The sequence below is a fragment of the Mobula hypostoma genome, chromosome 5, assembly GCF_963921235.1.
Source record: "Mobula hypostoma chromosome 5, sMobHyp1.1, whole genome shotgun sequence".
In the NCBI taxonomy this organism is placed as follows: Eukaryota; Metazoa; Chordata; class Chondrichthyes; order Myliobatiformes; family Myliobatidae; genus Mobula; species Mobula hypostoma.
In genome coordinates this window covers 120,765,669-120,784,326 of record NC_086101.1, presented here as the reverse complement: position 1 = coordinate 120,784,326, position 18,658 = coordinate 120,765,669, and the positions used below count along the sequence as shown (strand labels likewise).

At 42.4% G+C, this 18,658-nt stretch overlaps 1 protein-coding gene across 1 annotated transcript in view; it reads right to left on the bottom strand.

Moving 5' to 3' along the window:
• Window positions 1-13,036, bottom strand: part of ift74 (intraflagellar transport 74) — a 256,862-nt gene extending 243,826 nt beyond the window's left edge. Inside the window, exons 1-3 of the mRNA XM_063047634.1 lie at window positions 12,912-13,036; window positions 7,321-7,456; window positions 4,151-4,199 (exon numbers count right to left, since the gene is read on the bottom strand). Of these exons, the coding sequence (XP_062903704.1) occupies window positions 4,151-4,199; window positions 7,321-7,456; window positions 12,912-13,025 (299 nt within the window). The 5' untranslated portion in view covers window positions 13,026-13,036. The remainder of the gene's footprint in view (window positions 1-4,150; window positions 4,200-7,320; window positions 7,457-12,911) is intronic.
• Between the last annotated feature and the right edge of the window lie 5,622 nt (window positions 13,037-18,658).

Here is an 18,658-nt window from a genome sequence, read left to right as displayed (position 1 = left end):
GACAACCATCCTGTAATTATTCAAATCCACAGATGAGTCCTTGAACACAGCCCAGTCCACTGAGGTAATCCTATAGCTGTTACTCTGCCTCCTTTGTTATCCTAATCTCCAGAGCTTTGCTCTTTAGCCTCTGCCTGTATGCAGGTAGGGGAAGGACAGCCAAGTGATCAGATTTTCAAAAGTATGGTCTAAGCATGGAATGGTAGCATTCCTCATCTTAGTATAATAGTGGTCAGCACAGTGTTGGGACCTCCGATGCTGTAGGTTATTTGCGGATGGTAACCAGACAGGGATTTTCTTAAATAAGCCTGGTCGAAGTTCCCGACTATGATTTGAAATGTATCACGATGGATTGTTTTGTGTTTGAAGACAACATCATGCAGTATCTCAAGTGCTTGATTATAGCCAAACTCTGCTGAGGATCGTGAAGAAGAACTGCCTGGATAAATGGAATGGACTGCATCTAATCATAATCAAAGCTAGGGGAACATGAGTTCGACAAAATCACCACATCAAAGCACCACAGAGGGTTTATAATGAAACGTACATCCACCTTTTTCCTTTCTGAATCAGCAGTTCAGTGCATCTTGGAAATCAAGAAGCTTTCAGGTCTTATCACTATATCTGATGTGCTAGCTTTAAGCCATGTCTCAATCAAACACAGAACACAACAATCTCTCATTCAGCAATCATACCCTCAGGTTCTCAATTTTGTTCTCCAGTAACTGCACATTTGCTAACAAGATAATGGATATAGGAAGTCCCATTCCTGTATTTCAGTCTGGTTTAGAGTGTCCCCCCCCCCCCCGACCATCCTGTCTTGCTTCCAGCCATGGCGATGAATATTTGTCTGATTAAAGACACTGTACCTGTTTGCTTGAAAGCTTAGCCCTCTGAGTCCTTCAGAACAGCGTGAAATCTGCAGCTCATTAAGTCAATTTAAAAGTACATTGCTTAAAAGGGAAATTACATGTTGTAGATTGAAGTGAGAGAAATTGAAAAGAGATATACTTAGGAGTATTATACATATACTGCATAACATTGCCATGGTTTAGTGGCACCATCTTGTGTCTGAGAATAGAAAGATAGCCCATGTTAAATTGCACTAAGAAGGTGCATCAAGGAGGGCTTCAGATTTTGGATTATTTGACTCTCTTCAAGAATGGAAGGACCTGTACAAACAAGATGATTTGCACCTGAACTGGATGGGGACGAATATCCTTGTGGAACGGTTTGCTAGTGCTGCTCCAGGAAGTTTAAACTAGAGTTGCAGGAGGGTGGGAGCCACTGCCTTTCCTTCAACAACTTTCCTTGTAACCTCCACGAAAAATTCCAAGATTGTTAGACAGAACCTACCACGCACAAAGCCATGCTGACTATCCCTAATCAAATCTTGTCTATCCAAATATTAGTGCATCCTATCTCTTAGAATGCCTTCCAATAATTTTCCGACTGCTGACATCAGGTACATCAGCCTGTCATTTCCCACTTATTCTTACAGCCTTTCTTGAACACAGAACAACATTAGCTATCCTCCATTCCTCAAGTACTTCACCATGGCTAAGGATGTTTTAATATCTCAGCCAGCGTCCCTGCATCTTCTGAAGGATCCCACAAGGTTCTAGGGGACACCTTATCTGGCCCTTGGGTCATATCCATCCTAATTTGCCTCAAAACAGCAAGCACCTCCTCTTCTGCAAACTGAATATGATCCAAAACCTCACTGCTGTTTTACCACAGTTCTGTGTCCATTTCCCCAGTAAATACAGATGCAAAAAAATCTACTTAAAATCTCCCCCATCTCCTTTGGCTTCCAGCATCAAATACTCAAATCAACCAATTTTCCCCATGCTATCCTCTTAATATATCCTTGGGCTTCTCCTTCATCTTGTCTGCCACAGCATGCTCATGCCTTTTTCAGCCCTACAGATTTTCCTCTAAGTGTTCTCTTGCAATCCTTATACTCCTTAAGAGCCTCATGAATTCCTTCCTCTACCTGGTATGCACCTCCTCCTTCTTAACCAGGACCTCAGTACCTCTTGAAAACCAAGGTTCCCTAGATCTGTTAGGCTTGCCTTTTAGTCAAACAAACTCTACTCAAACATGATAGAGGGAAGGTATTAAAGGAAGAGGAGTCGCGTTATCAGGGGAAATATCACGTCAATGCTCAGAGTTCATACTGGAGGTCTTGTTTGGATAGATATGAGAAATGAAAGCGAGATGACGACGTTAATGGACTATAATATTATAGACTTCCCAAAACTCAGCAGGATTTAGAGGAACAAATATTTGGAATGACAGCAGACAGTTGCAAGAAATATAAAGTTGTGATGGCAGGTGATTTTAATTTTCCATATTGACTGGGACTCCAATATGTAAAAGGGCTGGATAGTATACAGGTTGCCAATTGTGTTCAGGAAAACTTCCTTCATCAAAATACGGAGGTCTTAACTGTATAGCACAATACTAGATCTTTGGGAAAGAGGCAAAAGTGACTGTTGTGTTCATGATTCCCTTACTTTCAAGATAATAAAGAAGCATAGAACTGGTCCTCAGATTAATATTCTAAACTAGAGAGGAAGGCCAGTACAGATGGCATCAGAAGGGATCTGCCTGCCTGGTGGATTGGGATAGTTTCGCTTCTGGCAAAGAGATACTTGGTATGTAGGAGGCCTTCAAGTTTGAAATATTGAGGATGTAGACCGTTTGTTCCTGTTAGGATAAATGACAAAGCAAACAGGTTTAGGGAATTTTGGTTACTGAGATGATACTAAGGCCATAGTAGAGAAAAAAAGGAGAGGTGCATATCAGGTAAAGGCTGTTAGGATCAAATGAAGTGCTTGGAGTATAAGAAATGTAAGGGAACACAAGAGAAATCAAGATGGCTTAAAGAGCATATGAAGTTGCTCAGGGAGATGAAGAGAAAGAGAATCCCAAGGGCTTCTGCAGCAATATTAAGAGCAAAAGGATAGCAAGGGACAAAAATAATCCACTTTAAGATCAACATGGTCATCAATGTATGCGGCCTAAAGAGATGAAGGAAAACCTTATCTGAATTCTTTGCATCTGTATTTACTCAAAAGACAGAAAACATATCTGACAGAAAATAAATATAGTGTGGTCATGAACTGTGTCTAGATTATGTAAGACAAGGTGCTTGCTATCTTGAGATGAATTAGAGTGGATAAATTCCCAGGACCTAATAAGGTATCCTCTTGAACCTTTAGGGTGGCTAGTACATAAATTGAAGGGCTCTGGTAGAGATATTTAAAATGTACTTCGCCACTGGGGAAGTACTAGAGGTCTGTAGGATGGCTAATGTTCCATTATTTAAGAAAGGCCATTAAGAATAAGCCAGGAAATTATAGGCCACTGAACCTGATGTCAGTCATAAGTAAATTAGTGGAAGGTTTTATGAACTGGACACGCTGGAGGCTGTGGTAGAACAAAGGACCCTACAGAAAATCCTGGCAATTCTGGACAATGTTTCTCATCCTTTGCATGCCACCTTGGCTGAGTAGAGGAGCACTTTCACCAACATGGATGGGAGGTGTATGGAGGGAAATGGTCCGTGTGCAGGTCAGTGGGACTAGGCAGAAAATGGTTCAGCACAGCCAAGAAGGGCCAAAAAGCCTGTTTCTATGCTGTAGTTTTTCTATGGTTCTATCGTTCTAATAGACTAAGACAACTGCACTGCTCCAAAGAGTGCTATATTCTTACCCTCAGCCAAAAGGCTCTATAATAAATCAACCTATTGCCCTCCTGCTAGATTGCTTCAGGTAACTTGAGAGTTGGGAAAATCTACATGTAGATGGTGATTAGAAGTTGGCATCGGACCAATAGATTTTCCATGATGATTGTTATAGATATGTGGGACTTCAAAAACAAGCATGAACAGCTAAATTCAATGCACTACAAAACAAGGAGTGAAGAAGGCCAGCAAGAATGGAAGAGACTTGCAATGGTGACAAATGACATGATTTTAAACTGAAGCACATGGAAATATTTGGAAGAAGAGAAAAGGCCTTCAAATTTGTGATTTGAAACTGTAGCTGAAACCAAACAGGAGTGTTGACAAGAGTGGGGTCAGCCAGTCAGCAGAACTCATGTGGATTGACCTTACATTAATTAAAAACATTTACATACTCACCTAAGCAGTCCAAGAAAGTAAGACTTGTCCAGAATCTGACGATGTGGTCCTGTAATGCATGTAACTCACAGATAATTTCCTAATCTTAGCATAGCAAGTTAAAAGAAAAACAGCAAAAATCTGATTTTTTAAAACTTTAACATATATTCTAAATTACAAGTCAGAACAGGACTTTGAATCCAAGGGCAGCAGGTTAAAGTTCCATTAAGGTAAAGTGAGGAAGAAAGTTCAATAGATCTGGTTAATGCTGATCCAGAGCTCTATCAAACTTATTTAAAAACAACTAATTCAATTGCATCCTTCAATAAGAGAACATGCTGCTTGATCTAAACGTGTGACAGCATGGGGGAATAAAAGACTGCTTTCATTCTGTCTGTACTTCTATTAGGTCACCCTTCAACGTCCTATGTTCCAGGGAATAAAGTCCTAGTCTATGCAACCTTTCCTTGCAATTCACACCCCCAACTGCAGACAGCATCACGGTAAATCTTTATACACTTTCCCTAGCTTAATATCTTTCCTGTAACAGGCTGACCAAAACAGTACACAATACTCCAGACGCTTCCTCACCAGCAACATCACTTCCCAATTCCTATATTCAGTGCTCTGGCCGATGAAGGCCAGGGTGCCAAAAGCCTTCTTCAGCACTCTAAGAGATCTTAAAAATTAAAGATTAGATTTTTATTACATGTATATCAAAATACAGTAATGAGAGACAGAGAGCGAGACAGACACGCAGACACACACACACACATACACGCACAGAGGTATGTCGAATTACCAGATAAACGAGTAGTCTTCAGGGTACTGCAAGACTGTGTCTTTATTGATGCTTTTCTGCATGCTCGAGTGCTCGGTGGAGGGTGCAGACGTTTTTTTGCTGGTGGGGAAGGTCATCGCATTGCTGCTGCTTATGCGTGTGAGGGGGGAGCTGGGGGGGCTTTGGGGTTGTAACATTTAACTGTCATTCATTCTTGGGGCACTCTGTTTTCATGGATGTTTGAGAAGAAAAAGAATTTCAGGATGTATATTGTATAAGTTTCTGTGACATTAAATTAAACCTATTGAACCTATTGAAATGTGTCATTTGCATCAATGACCAACACAATCTGAGGACTGCTCAAGGGCACCGTGCTTCTGGCACCCAAATATGCTTACAGCTTATGCACACTAACTCTAAACCATATGTCTTTGGAATATGGGATCCTATCTACTAGATATGCTGCTTTTAGCAAACTATACACTTGCACAACTAGGTTCCCCTTATTCCATAACACTCCTCGGGTGCTACCACAAAGGTCTTAGCAGCAACGCTGTGGTACATCAATAGACACAAGCCTTCAGTCTAAGAATCAACTTTCAGCCATCACCCTCTGCTTCCTAGCACTGAACCAATAATTAATCTAATCTCCTCCCAAATCCCAAGCAATCAAACTTTCCAGACTACCTTGCCATTAGGAATCTTGTCAGAAGCCTTGGTAAAATCCACATAATCAACATCCACCTTGAAAAAAAAGATTTGTCAGACACGTTCTCTCACGTGCAAAGCCAGGTTGACTGTCTAAAATCAGACCCTGTTTCTCAAAATATTGGTAGATCCTCTCCCTCAGAATCCCCTCCAGCAACTTGCACACCACTGATGTCAGACACACTGGCTGTAGTTTTCTGGCAGGTTTTTGACACCCTTTTTAAAACAATGCTATTATACCTGCCACTCTCTAGTCCTCCGTAACTTTACCAACAACCAGAGATAAAGGAAATATCTTTAAGGGTCTCTGTAATTTCTTCTACAGCTTCCCACAAGTTCTGAGAATGCACCAGGTCAGACCCTAAACTTTGAACCAGTAGTATCCATCTCCACAACATTTTTAAAACTAATTGAATTGTGATCACTATACACAAACAGCTCACCGACAGACACTTCCGCCACTTGTCCCACCTCATTTCTCAGTACTGCACCCCCTCCAGGTGTTCCCCCTCCCCATATATTGATAAAGCAAGTACTCTTGGACACATTCCATAAATTCCACCATGTCCAGGCCTTTTACACTATGGTTGGCCCAGTCTATATTAGGGAAGTTAAAATCTCCCACTGGTACTATCCTATTATGTTTACACTGTGCTGCAATCTCTCAATATATCTGCTCCTCTAATTCCTGCTGACAAATGGGGGGGGGGGGGGAATGCAGAGCAACACAATACAATCTCATCAGAGTGACTATCCCCTTCTTTCTTTAAGTTCTACCCATATAGACTCATGGGATGATCCCCAATGATCATCTTCTCTCAGGACCATTGTCACATCTTTTACCATCAAGAAGGAAACTCCCCCTCCTCTCTTACCTACACCTCTGTCACATCTGTAGCAACTGTATACTTGAACATTGAATGCCAATTGAGCCCTTCAGCCATGTTTCTGCTATGGCTATGATATCTGAGACCCCAGAGTCAATCCACACTCTAAGTTCATCCACATTACCTGTTTAGTCTCTTGTACTGAAATGCAATTTAAACCTTTGGTCTCCCTTTACTGTGCTCCTATCTATCATGATAATTAAAATTGCTCTAATTAGTTACTGTATTATCTCCTGAGTTCTCATAGGCACTGTAATAGTGTCCCACCCCATCCCCAGACCCTCCAGATGAAATCCTCCTGAGCAGCAACCCTCACACTTTTGATTTTCTAAAGTGCATAACCACACACCTTTCCAGATTAAGCTTCACCTGTGATTTTTCTAACCAAATTTCCAACTGATCTATATGCTATGACAGTCAAATCCACAATCCACAACCCACAACTCTTCAACTTTCATGTCTCCTGGAGATATGCTAATCAGGCTCCCTATGTTTTCAATCATGTCGTTAATCACAAACAATGGGAGTTCCAGCATCAATCCTTGCAGAACACCACTGATCAAAGAAACACTTCTCCAAGATTCTATCTCCTTCTAAGACAATTTTCTATTTCAATTTAACAATTCACTATGGATCACATGCGAGTTAATCCGGACCAACCTCTCAAGAGAGACCTTGTCAAATGGTCACAAAACCAATGTAAAAAAAATCTCTACCTTATTTTGTTCAAAGACCATCCATGTTTCGAGAATATAAGTTACATATTTTATTAATCACTTTCCAAAATTATGCAGAAAGGATAAATGATAGCCTACCTTTAATTCCAGTTTTCATTCCACTCAACCCTTGCTGAGTTACAGGGCGATCTGCAACTTTAATCTGGGCAGAGAGCACACCACCAGACATTACCATTCCTCCACGTGTTCCAAGTCTTGCTGTACCAGGAGATACCTAGAGGCAGAAATCCACTTCGTCAAAAAAATGAGCACAAGTTTGAATTAGGTCAGTTCATGGCCTCCTCATGCCAAAATGAGACCACCCTCAGGGTGGAGGAGCAACACCTTATATTCCATCTGGGTAGCCTCCAACCTGATGGCATGAATATCTATTTCTCCTTCCATCCTTCCTTCTCACCTCTTCTCACCTGCCCATCAACTCCTCCTTCCCTTTCTCCAATGGTTCATTCTTCTCTCCTTTAAGATTCCTTCTTCTCCAGCTCTTTATCTTTCCAACCTACCTGGCTTCACCCATCCCCTTCTATCTATTCTCCTTCCCCAACCCTATCTTTTTATTCTGGCATGCTCTACTTTCCTTTTCAGTCTTGAAGAAGGATCTCAGCCTCAACTATTAACTCATTTCCGTAGATGCTGCCTGACCTGCTGAGTACCTCCAGCATTTTGTGTGTGATAGTTAAGATTTCCAGCATTTGCAGACTTTCTCATGCTTATAAATTTGAGTTCTTGCTTTACAACAGATGGTGCAATCCGGGTCATATTACGATCGAGGAACATGTTTGTAGACCGGATATGGAACTTTTTACTGTTGGACTTCGGCCACATTCCACCGAGATACAACACTGGGCGGCACGGGAGGTCGTTCCTGCTTGTGACCACCGAACTTGCAGCTCCTCTCGTGGGGGGTCAGACACCCTGAGCCAACGGACTGGTCCTGGACTTATTTTCCATCTGGCATAGTTTGCATTTTGTTGTTTGATTGTTTGTGGTTTTTGTATTGCTATATTTATGCTCTATTCTTGGTTGGTGCGGCTGTAACAAAACCCAATTTCCCTTGGGATCAATAAAGTATATCTATCTATCTATCTTGCTTTACATTATTCATGATAGTAAACAAATTTCTCAGTATATCAATTAAAGGCTAGAGTAATATTGCTCATGTTTTGAATACAGTGGATTCCAGTGGGCCATAATTTAATAAGGGCAGCTGTTTATTTGGGACAACTCTTAAAGAACAAAAATTAAATCACGAAAATAGCCAGGATTCCCTTCGTTTATTTGGGATGCTATGCCGCTTAATTGGAGAACAGTTACTGAACAGTTTCAAACCAGCATCAGTAGCACTTGTGTGGCCACTGGATACAACTCCGTGCTTTGAGTGATCAGTTTTTAAATAGTGTTGGCTGTATGTGTTTGTGTTCAAAAGGCAGTGATTTTGTAATTGATAGCTGGTGAGAAATAAGCAGAAAGCCAATTCAGAACTGTTTTGAGCATTGTAGTTTCAAGCATTCAGGCTCAGGGATGCTAGAAACAGCCGGGAGTGAAAATAAAATGATTTCATTACTTCAGTACTAGACAGCATTCAAGGATTCATCTTCAAGTCTAAATGAATACACCATAGTTCTCAATATCTTCATTAAGACCTGTGTGCATGAATGTATGCCTCTGAGAATATATCCTACATTCCTGAATCAAAAGCCATCAATGAACCAGGAGGTTCGTAGTCTGCCAAGGGCTAGATCTATGGTATTCAAGTCTGGTGATCCAGCATTGTAGAAGAAGCCCAGGTACGATTTACAGAGGGCACTCTCAAGAGCATAAAAAGAATTCCAATTAAAATTAGAGGCAGAATTGGATACATATCAACTCTGGCAGCAGTTGCAGGCCATTACTTCCTACAAAGCATAACCTAACATCTTGAATGTCAGTGATGCTTCACTCCCATATATGCTCAACATCTTTTATTCTCACTTTGAGAGGGAGAATAAAACTACAACAATGAGGATCCCTGCAGGATCTAGTAACCCTGCAATGTCTGTCACAAGGGCTAACGTCAGAGCATCTTTCAAGAACAACAGGCCCCGGTACTGTACCTGGTAGGGCTCTGAAAACCTGTGCTAACTAACTGGCTAGTGTGTTCAAAGGCATTTTCAGTCTCTCATTGCTACAGTCAGAAGTTCCCACCTGCTTCAACAGGGTAACAATCATACCAGCGCCCAAGAGCAGAGTGAGCTGCATCAAGAGTCCAGTAGCACTCACATCTATGGTGATGAGGTACTTTGAGAGGTCTGTAATGGCTAGAATCAACTACTGCCCAAGCAAAAACCTGGACCCACTGCAATTTGCCTATTGCCAAAATAGGTCTACAGCAGATGCAATCACATTGGCTCTTCACACGGCCTTAGATCACCTGGATAATACAAAAATAGCCATGTCAGGATGTTGATTATTGACTACAGCTTTTAATCATTCCTACAGTTCTGTTCAAAAAACTCAAAAACCTTGGCCTCTGTACCTCCCTCTGCAACTGGAACCTTGACTTCCACACTGGAAGACCACAATCTGTACAGATCGGAAATAGCATCTTCAGCTCACTGATAATCAACACTGGCACACCTCAAGGAAGTGTACTTACTCCACTTCTCTACTCTCTCTACACCCATGACTGTATGGCCAGGAACAGTTGAAATGCCATGTATAAATTTGCTAATGACATAACTGGTGCTGGCAGAATGGTGACAATGTGTACAAGTGAGGTGGATCAGCTGGTTGAGTGGTGTCACAGCTGCAACCTTGCACTCAACATCAGTAAGATCAAAGAACTGATTGTAGAGGGTAAGACAAGGGCACCAGTCCTCATCGAGAGATCAGTAAGGGAAAGAGTGAGCAATTTCAAGTTCCTGGGTGTCAATGTCTCTAAGGCCCTGCATATCGATGCAGTTACAAAGACAGCAGATGTATTTCATGACGAGTTTGAGGAGATTTAGCATGTCACCAAAGACGTGCAAATTTCTACAGATGTACAGTGGAGAGCATTCTAATTGGCTGTATCACCATCTGGTGTGGGGAGGACACTGCACAGGATCTAAATAAGCTGCAGAAAGTTGTTGACTCAGTCAGCTCCATCATGAACACTGGTCTCCCCACCATCTAGGACATCTTCAAGGAGTGATGCCTCAAATAGTGATGCCTGCATCCATCGTAAAGGATCCCCATCACCCTGGACATTGCTACCATCAAGAAGGTGGTACAGGAGCCTGAAGACACACACTCAATGATTCAGAAATAGCTTCTTCCCCTCTGCCATCAAATTTCTGGATGGACATTGAACCAATGAACACTACCTCACTACTTTTTTTCTTTTTGCACTACCTAATTTAACATATACATATGCCAGTGATATTAAACCTGATTCTGATTCAACAAGTTAGGAATTATGAAGAATTTGAAGGTACCCACAATCATCTTGAAGTTACAATGAAAATAGTAGATTTGAAGGATGCAATTGTCTAAAGCATGAATGAAGGCAGTCCTCTAAGTATGTGCGCTAATTTTATTCATTTGGTCAATATTAAGAATACAGCACATGAATTCCTCCATTGATAACAATTAGGAACTTATACACAGTTTTATACTTCTGTAGTTTATTCTGTATTTCATTTAAAAACATAAATTGTTACTCAGTTAAATAGTAGTTGTCTTTTTTATACCTTTTAACTATTTCTATGAAACTGTACCTCATTGGGACAGTTGCTTAATAGGGCCAAAATGTACAGCTCCCATTGTGTCCCAATTAACTGGAATTCACTGTATATACTATACTCAAAGAAAAGAAATGTTATATAAAATTACCAGACAAGGTCAAATTTATAAATCAAAGTGAGAAGGGAAAACAAATGTATGTTAGATTTAGACCATAGGACCATAAGCTATAGGAGCAGAAACAGGCCATTCAGCCCATCAAATCATCTCCGTCATTCCATCATAGCTGGTTTATTTATTTTACCAATACGGCACAGAGTAGGCCCTTCGAGCCACACCAACCCAGTAACCACCGGCAAACTCTAAAACCCCTAACCTAATCATGGGGCAATTTTACAATGACCCCTTAATCTTTGGACTAAGGGAGGAAACTGGAGCACCCAGGGAAACCCACACATTCCATGGGGAGGCCACACAGACAGTACTTACAGAACGGTGCCGGAATTGAACTCTGAATTCCCTGAGCTGTAATAGTGTCGCACCTACGGCTACAATACGGTGGTGCCCTCTTTATTATCCCTCTGAACAACATTCCCCTCTCTTCTAATAACCTTTGACATCCTTACTAATCAAGAACCTATTAACCTCCGCTTTGCATGTATCCAGTGACTGGCCTCTGTAACATTCACTTGGCAATGAATTCCACAGATTCACCAAACTCTGGCAAAAGAAATTTTTCCTCATCTCTGTTCTGGATAGATATTCCTCTATTCTGAGCCTGTACCCTCCGATCGTAGGCTCCTCCACTATATAAACATCCTATCCATACCTATGTAGGCCTTTTAATATTCAATAAGTTTCAATGAGATCCCCTCTCCCTCATTCTTCTCATCTTCACGCCCAGAGCCATCAAACGTTCCTCACATGTTAACACTTTCATTTCTGTGAACCTCATCTGGACCCTCTCCAATGCCAGCATATCTTTTTCTTAGATAATGAGTCTACAACTACTCACAATACTCCAAGTGCAGTCTGGCCAATGCCTTATAAAGACTCAGAATTACATCCCTGCTTTTAAATTGCCTTTGATAATGAGGAATTATATACAGAATTAAAATGGTTAAAACCTGACTGACATTTGCAGCTTGACTGGTCATGTTGTGGAAATAATGTTGCAAGATAACTAAGGAACAAAGGCATGCTTGTTGCATGAGAAAGCTGCTTTGTGTAACCACTAATCAAGGATGCCAGGCAATGATCAGAGAACTATGTGATAACAAATCTTTAACAAGCTGCCCCAGACAGTGCTCAGGGCTTACTTGATTACAGATTTTCCAGGCTCTATGAGTGGGGACTCTGTAAATGCAAGCTTGCTAATAAACAGTATGTAATCTTAACTAAACTGTGTATGACAATTATTCCCTTGGTCTGAACCTAAAGCCCTCTGGTAGAGAGGCAGATCGACAGTAATACTTGAGAACATGATTATTTACTTGAGAACATACATATTTACAATATGAGATTCAGATGAAGGATTGATGCTGTGAGGGGATGAGAAAGCAGAAACGCTATCAAGCGGAAAAATGCCAGGCACTGAAAAGATACGGTGGAGGCAAGCGGGGATATGGGGCGGGTGTTGCCCGAAGACAGAGCCACGCGAAGTACGTGGAAGGGAAAATCTGGGTGAAGGGATGGACAAGAATAGAGAGCGATGATCGTGGTCGCGAGACTAGGCATGGTTAAAGGATGGTAGGAGGTGAGTGAGCATCGGTAACGGCAAGATAAAAAGGCAAAGACGGTTGCGTGTAGCAGCATTTGGAGTGTAATAAAGCTCTGGGTTCAGAGTGGAGTGTGCAGCCGCGAGGCTGCAGAGAGAATGCATGAAGGCGAGTGCAGAGTAGAAAATGGTGAAGGAGAAGATGACAGTGAGCGATCTCTGATGGGTCCCCAAAGAAACCCCAGCCACTTACTCCCGTGCTGAGCCTCGGTGCAGTGGGGGGAGGTCGGGTGCCGGTGGCCGGCCTGCCCGGCACACCTTTCGTAAATGGGCGTCCATCACCAAAAGGCTGCTGAGCGTTCGCCATTGACCACACTGCCGTCTCCTAGCAACGTGCTACAAGTCTCGCGACTGTAGCGCGCTGATACTGGCGCGGCTGTGCGACACTTCCGGTTCGTAAAAGATTTAATTTTTTGCTGGGTTCTCCATTCTAGTGGCGTATTCCAAAAAAAACGTGGTAGGATTAAATTCTCTTTTATCCACATGATTGTAACAATATGGGCTGACCACTAACTGTCCTCCCTGCCATGTGCAAAAGGCATATGAGCAGAATTGCGCCATTCGGCCCGTCGAATCTGTTCCGCCGTTCCATCAAGGTGATTTATTAACCCTCTCAGTCAGATTCTTCTGCCTTCTCTCCGGAAATTTTGACGCCCTTGAAAATAATATCCTGTCAATTTTATTCTCTCTTATTAGTTTCCCTCTTCTCCCTTTACAGACATTCCACCCTGAAAAACTCATTTCAGGGAGGTAGCACCCCGCCCCCCGCAACCTCCCCCGGTCGACCTCCAAGGGTGTATGTAATATTTTGTTTAGTGATTTTGTCTAATCTGTAAACCAAGTTGGGTATATGCAGAAAATATAACATTAAAATATGTACTTATACTATCATGTTTATTCTATTACAACTTTAAGCAAGTCTACGGGAAGTTTGGCTTCATCACGTAGGACATCAATAGAGTAGCTCCTTCGCAGCCAGACAGCCAGTTTAAATAACGTTAGCTATGCTAATGAACGAATGACACCTGTTAAACTCATCTCAACATGTCTTTTACATTTTAACCCACCATGGGCAATAGAAAAGTCACTGTTGCAAACAGTGCAGCGAGCAACACTGTCATTATTTTTGAGGTCGACTGTAAAGCCTGCCCACAGAGAAAACTGATAGGTCTACTTAGCAGGGGTCCCCAACATTTTTTGCACCACGGACCGGTTTAATATTGACAATATTCTTGCGGGGGGGGTAATCACGACTGGAATATAGGTGATAAGTCAACTATAAGTCACTTATAAGTGGCTAATACACTCAATTTCGTTTCTAAAAGGGTTTATCTAACGAATTTAATATTAAACACACAGCGCATATTTTCCTCGTATGAACTTACAAAATCATTGCAACACACCAATATTGCTGAATCAGTGGGAGCCCTGGGCTTGTTTTCCTGCAACAAGACGGTGCTTTCGAGGCGTGATGGGAGACAGTGATACCCGAAGGGGGTTCCTTATGTCCCGTCTATTCCGCAATATAGTTTTCGTTGCATTCATTGCAGAAAACTCCGCTTCACAGAGATATGTTGGAAATGGAAGCAACGTTTTCAGTGCTTCCGTGGCTATCTCAGGATATTCAGCCTTGACTTTGATCCAGAATGCCGGCAGAGATGATATGTCAAACATACTTTTCAGCCTGCCATCATTTGTAAGCTCAAAGAGTTGATCTTTTTCATGCACTGACATGGATGACGCATGGGTCATGACCTCACGTGCGTTCAAGTTCAACAGTGCGTGACAGGGAATGAGGAAAGGTGCAGCTGACTCATATCGTTTCATATCGCCAAATCATATTGTTTCCTTGTGGCCCGGTGGTTGGGGACCATCCATAGCACGAAGAGAGACCAATGAGGATGCTCGCTCTCCCTCTCCCCCTCTTTCTCAAAAAAGTCGATTTCTGGGATATTGTATATAATTTCCGGGCGTCAGGGAGCCACTATCAATATGCTGGAGACTCCCGGAACTTCCGGGAGAGGTGGGATGTCTGCCTTTATCTCTTTTACCAATTAACTTCCCAGCTCTTTACTTCATCCCTTCCCACTCTCCTGGTTTTACCTATCACCTACCACTTTGTACTTCTTCCTCCCCTCTCACCACCTGCTTGCTCTGACTTCTCATCTTTTTTTTCAGCCCTGATGAAGGGTCTCCACCTGAAACATTGACTGTTTACTCTTTTCTATAGATGCTGCCTGGCCTGCTAAGTTCCTCCAGCATTTTCTGCGTGTTCCTGTCAACCTCTGATTTAAATATACCCACTGACTTGGACACCACGGCTGTCTGTGGCAATGAATTCCACAATTAATCACCCTCTGGCTAATGAAATTCCTCCTCATCTCTGTCCTAAATCTCCCCACTATAGGAAATATATTCTTCAAATCCACTCTATCCAGGCCTTTTAATATGCAATAGATTTCAATGAGAACTCCCCCCCCCCCACCATTTTTCTAACTTCAAGTGACTACAGGTCCAAAGACATCATGTGCTTCTTTCACTCCTGGTATCAGTCTCTTGAACCTCCAAAGGATCCTCTGGACCCTCTCCAATGCCAGCACAAACTTTGCTAAATCAGGGGTCCCCGACTTTTTTGCACTGCGGACCTGTTTAATATTGACAATATTCTTGCGGACCGGCCGACCCGGGGGGGGTGGCGGGCGCCGGAGAGGGAGGGGAGGGTTGCCAATGGAGAAGAGTAGCAGTCAAATACATTGTGTTTACCCTGAGAAAGACTACCATGATCATGAAGCCTTGCATGGGCACCTGTGTGCACATGGGTGGACGTGCCGATTTTTTTCTACAAATCGTTTTTGGCAATTCTGTTCAATGAAACTACACTGTACGTACATTATTTCTACTTTATATAAGCTATGTATTTATCATATCATTCCTGCTTTTACTATATGTTAGTGTTATTTTAGGTTTTATGTAACACAGCGCATGAATATAGTGGTAAGTCAATTATAAGTCACTTATAAGTCAATAGCATCATAACATTTTAAGTAACGTTTGGATATTAAACACACAGCACATATTTTCCTCGTATGAACATATAAAATCATTGCAACACACCAATATCGCTGAATCAGTGGGAGCCTTGGGCTTGTTTTCCTGCAACAAGATGGTCCTATCGAGGGGTGATGGGAGACAGCGATACTCGAAGGAAATTCCTTATGTCCAGTCTATTCCGCAATTTAGTTTTCACTGCATTCATTGCAGAGATATGTTGGAAAAGGAAGCAACGTTTTCAGTGCTTTCGTGGCTATCTCAGGATATTTAGCCTTGACTTTGATCTGGACTGCTGGCAGAGATGTTATGTCAAACATACTTTTCAGCCCACCGTCAGTTGCAAGCTCGAGGACTTGATCTTCCCGCACTGACACAGATGACGCGTGCGTAATGACCTCACGTGCGTTCAAGTTCAACAGTGCGCGACAGGGAATGAGGAAAGGTGCAGCTGACTCATATCGCCAAATTATATCGTTTCCTTGCGGCCCGGTGGTTGGGGACCGCTGCGCTAGATAAAGGGCCCATATTGCTCGCAAAACTCCCAAGTGTAGACTGACTAATGCCTTAAAGCCTAGGTATTATATCTTCCTGTTTATATTCCACTCCTTTGAAATGAACGCTAACTTGCCTTCTCTACCATTGGCTAAACCTCCAGCTTAAACTTTAGGGAATCCTGCACAAGGACTCACAAGTCCCTTTGAAGCTCAGATTTTTGAATTTTCTCCCCATTTGGAATATAGTCTACAGCTTTATTCCTAAACACAAGCGATTCTGCAGATATTTGAAATCCAGAGTAACACATAAAAATTATGCTGGAGGAACTCAGCAGGACAGGCAGCATCTATTGAAAGGAATATTTCAAAAAGTCAGTATTTCAGCCTGAAACACTTCATTGTAGCTGGAAAGGATGAAGGAAGAAGCCAGAATAAGAAGGTAATGGGGGAGGGAAGGAGTACAAGCTAGCAGGTGATAGGTGAAGCCAGGTAGGTGAGGGTGGGTGGTGAAGTGCAAATCTAGGAGGTAAGAGGCTGAAATAGAAGGAATCAGATGGGAGAGAGGGTGAACAGAAGAGCTAAGGGGAGCCAGAGTGGGAAATGGAAAAAGAGAGGAGGAGGCAGAAAAATTCCCGGAAGTTAGAGAGATTGATATTCATACTATCAGACTGGAGGCTATCCAGATGGAATATGATGTGATACTCCTACACACTGAGATTGGCCTCAACATGGCAGTAGACAGAGGAAGCCATGAACTGACATGTTGAAATGGGAGTGAGGACTGGATTTAAAATGGTTGGCCATTGGGAAATACTGCTTGTTGCAAAGGTGCTACTCAAAGCAGTCCCCCAAACTACGTCGGGTCTCACCAATGCAGAGAGTCCGCACCGGAAGCACCAGATACAGTAAATAACCACAGCAGATTTACAGGTGATGTTTCCTCATCTGGAAGGACTTTTTGGGACCCTGAATGGAGTTGCGCAAGTAGATGAACGGGCCAGTGTTGCCCTTCTTCAGATTGCATGGATAAGTGGCAGAGAAGGATGTGCTGGATGCAACCTACCACTGCATGAGGAATCCTATCCCCGCGGGAAGATAGGGTGAGAGCGGATGTCCAGGGAATAGAGGAGTTGCGGGTGAGACTGATATCAGTGAAACACTGCTCTTTTTAAGAAAGTCAACAGCTCTAATATTCTGGAAATTAAAACCTAATCCTGTGAACAGATGCAGTGGAGACAAAAGAACTAAGAATAGGGAATAGCATTCTTACAGGCGAAAGAGTGGGAAGAAATATAGTCAAGATAGCTGTGAGAGTCAGTAGGTTTATAAGAGGTGTCTTTGTAAGTTTATAAAATATACCAAACCCGAAGTGTAGCCATGGTCATAAGCATGGTGTCCAGCTATGACTGCCTTTTTGTTGGCTGTGTGAAACAATCCATATTCCAAGCCTTCGCTGATAACAGTCCCTAACTCTTTCTACACTACATTGACGACTGCATTGGTGCTGCTTCATGCACCCATGCTGGGCTCTTCAATTTCATCAACATTCCTGGCCTTTAAATTCAGTTGGTCCATTTCTGACATCCCTTTCCCCTTTCTTGGTGTCTCTGTCTCCTCCTCCGGAGACTTTTATATACCTACCGACTCTGACAGCTATCTCGACTATACTTCTTCCCAACCTGTAAAAATGCCATTCCATTTTACCCACTTCATCCAGAGGAGTGAGGCCTCTGTAGTGAGGCTATTCTAAGAAGGTCTTCCGAAAACATAGTGTCCGTTTACACAATAAGAGGTGTAGGAGACAGACAAGATAGGAATAACAGGAGGATGTGAAACACACAAAACAACGAAGGGACAATTGCCTTACTAATTTTCACTGACTGTCACCTTGAAATTTCAATTGACTTTTACCATCTCTATTATGAGTGACGATTTATCTTGTAAGTAAGGAATTTACCAAATGGTCAATATCCGTAAGCTAATTTTGTATAATAATCACAAACAAGAGAAAATCTGCAGATGCTGGAAATCCAAGCAACACACACAAGATGCTGGAGGAACTCAGCATAGTCAGGCAGGATCTATGGAAAAGAGTAAACAGTTGACATTTCAGGCTGTGACCCTTCATCAGGACTGGAGAAAAAAATGAGAAGTCAGAGTAAGAAGGTGAGGGAGGGGAGGAAGAAATATAAGGTTGTAGATAGGTGAAACCTGGGGCAGGGGCCCGGTGAAGTAGAGAGCTGGGAAGCCATTTGGTGTAAGAGATAAAGGACTGGAGAAGGGGGAATCTGATAGGAGACAACAGAAGGCCACGGAACAAAGGGAAGGGGAGGAGCACTGGGGGGTGATGGTGAGGAAATAAGGTGAGACACGGAAATGGGAATGGGGAAGGATG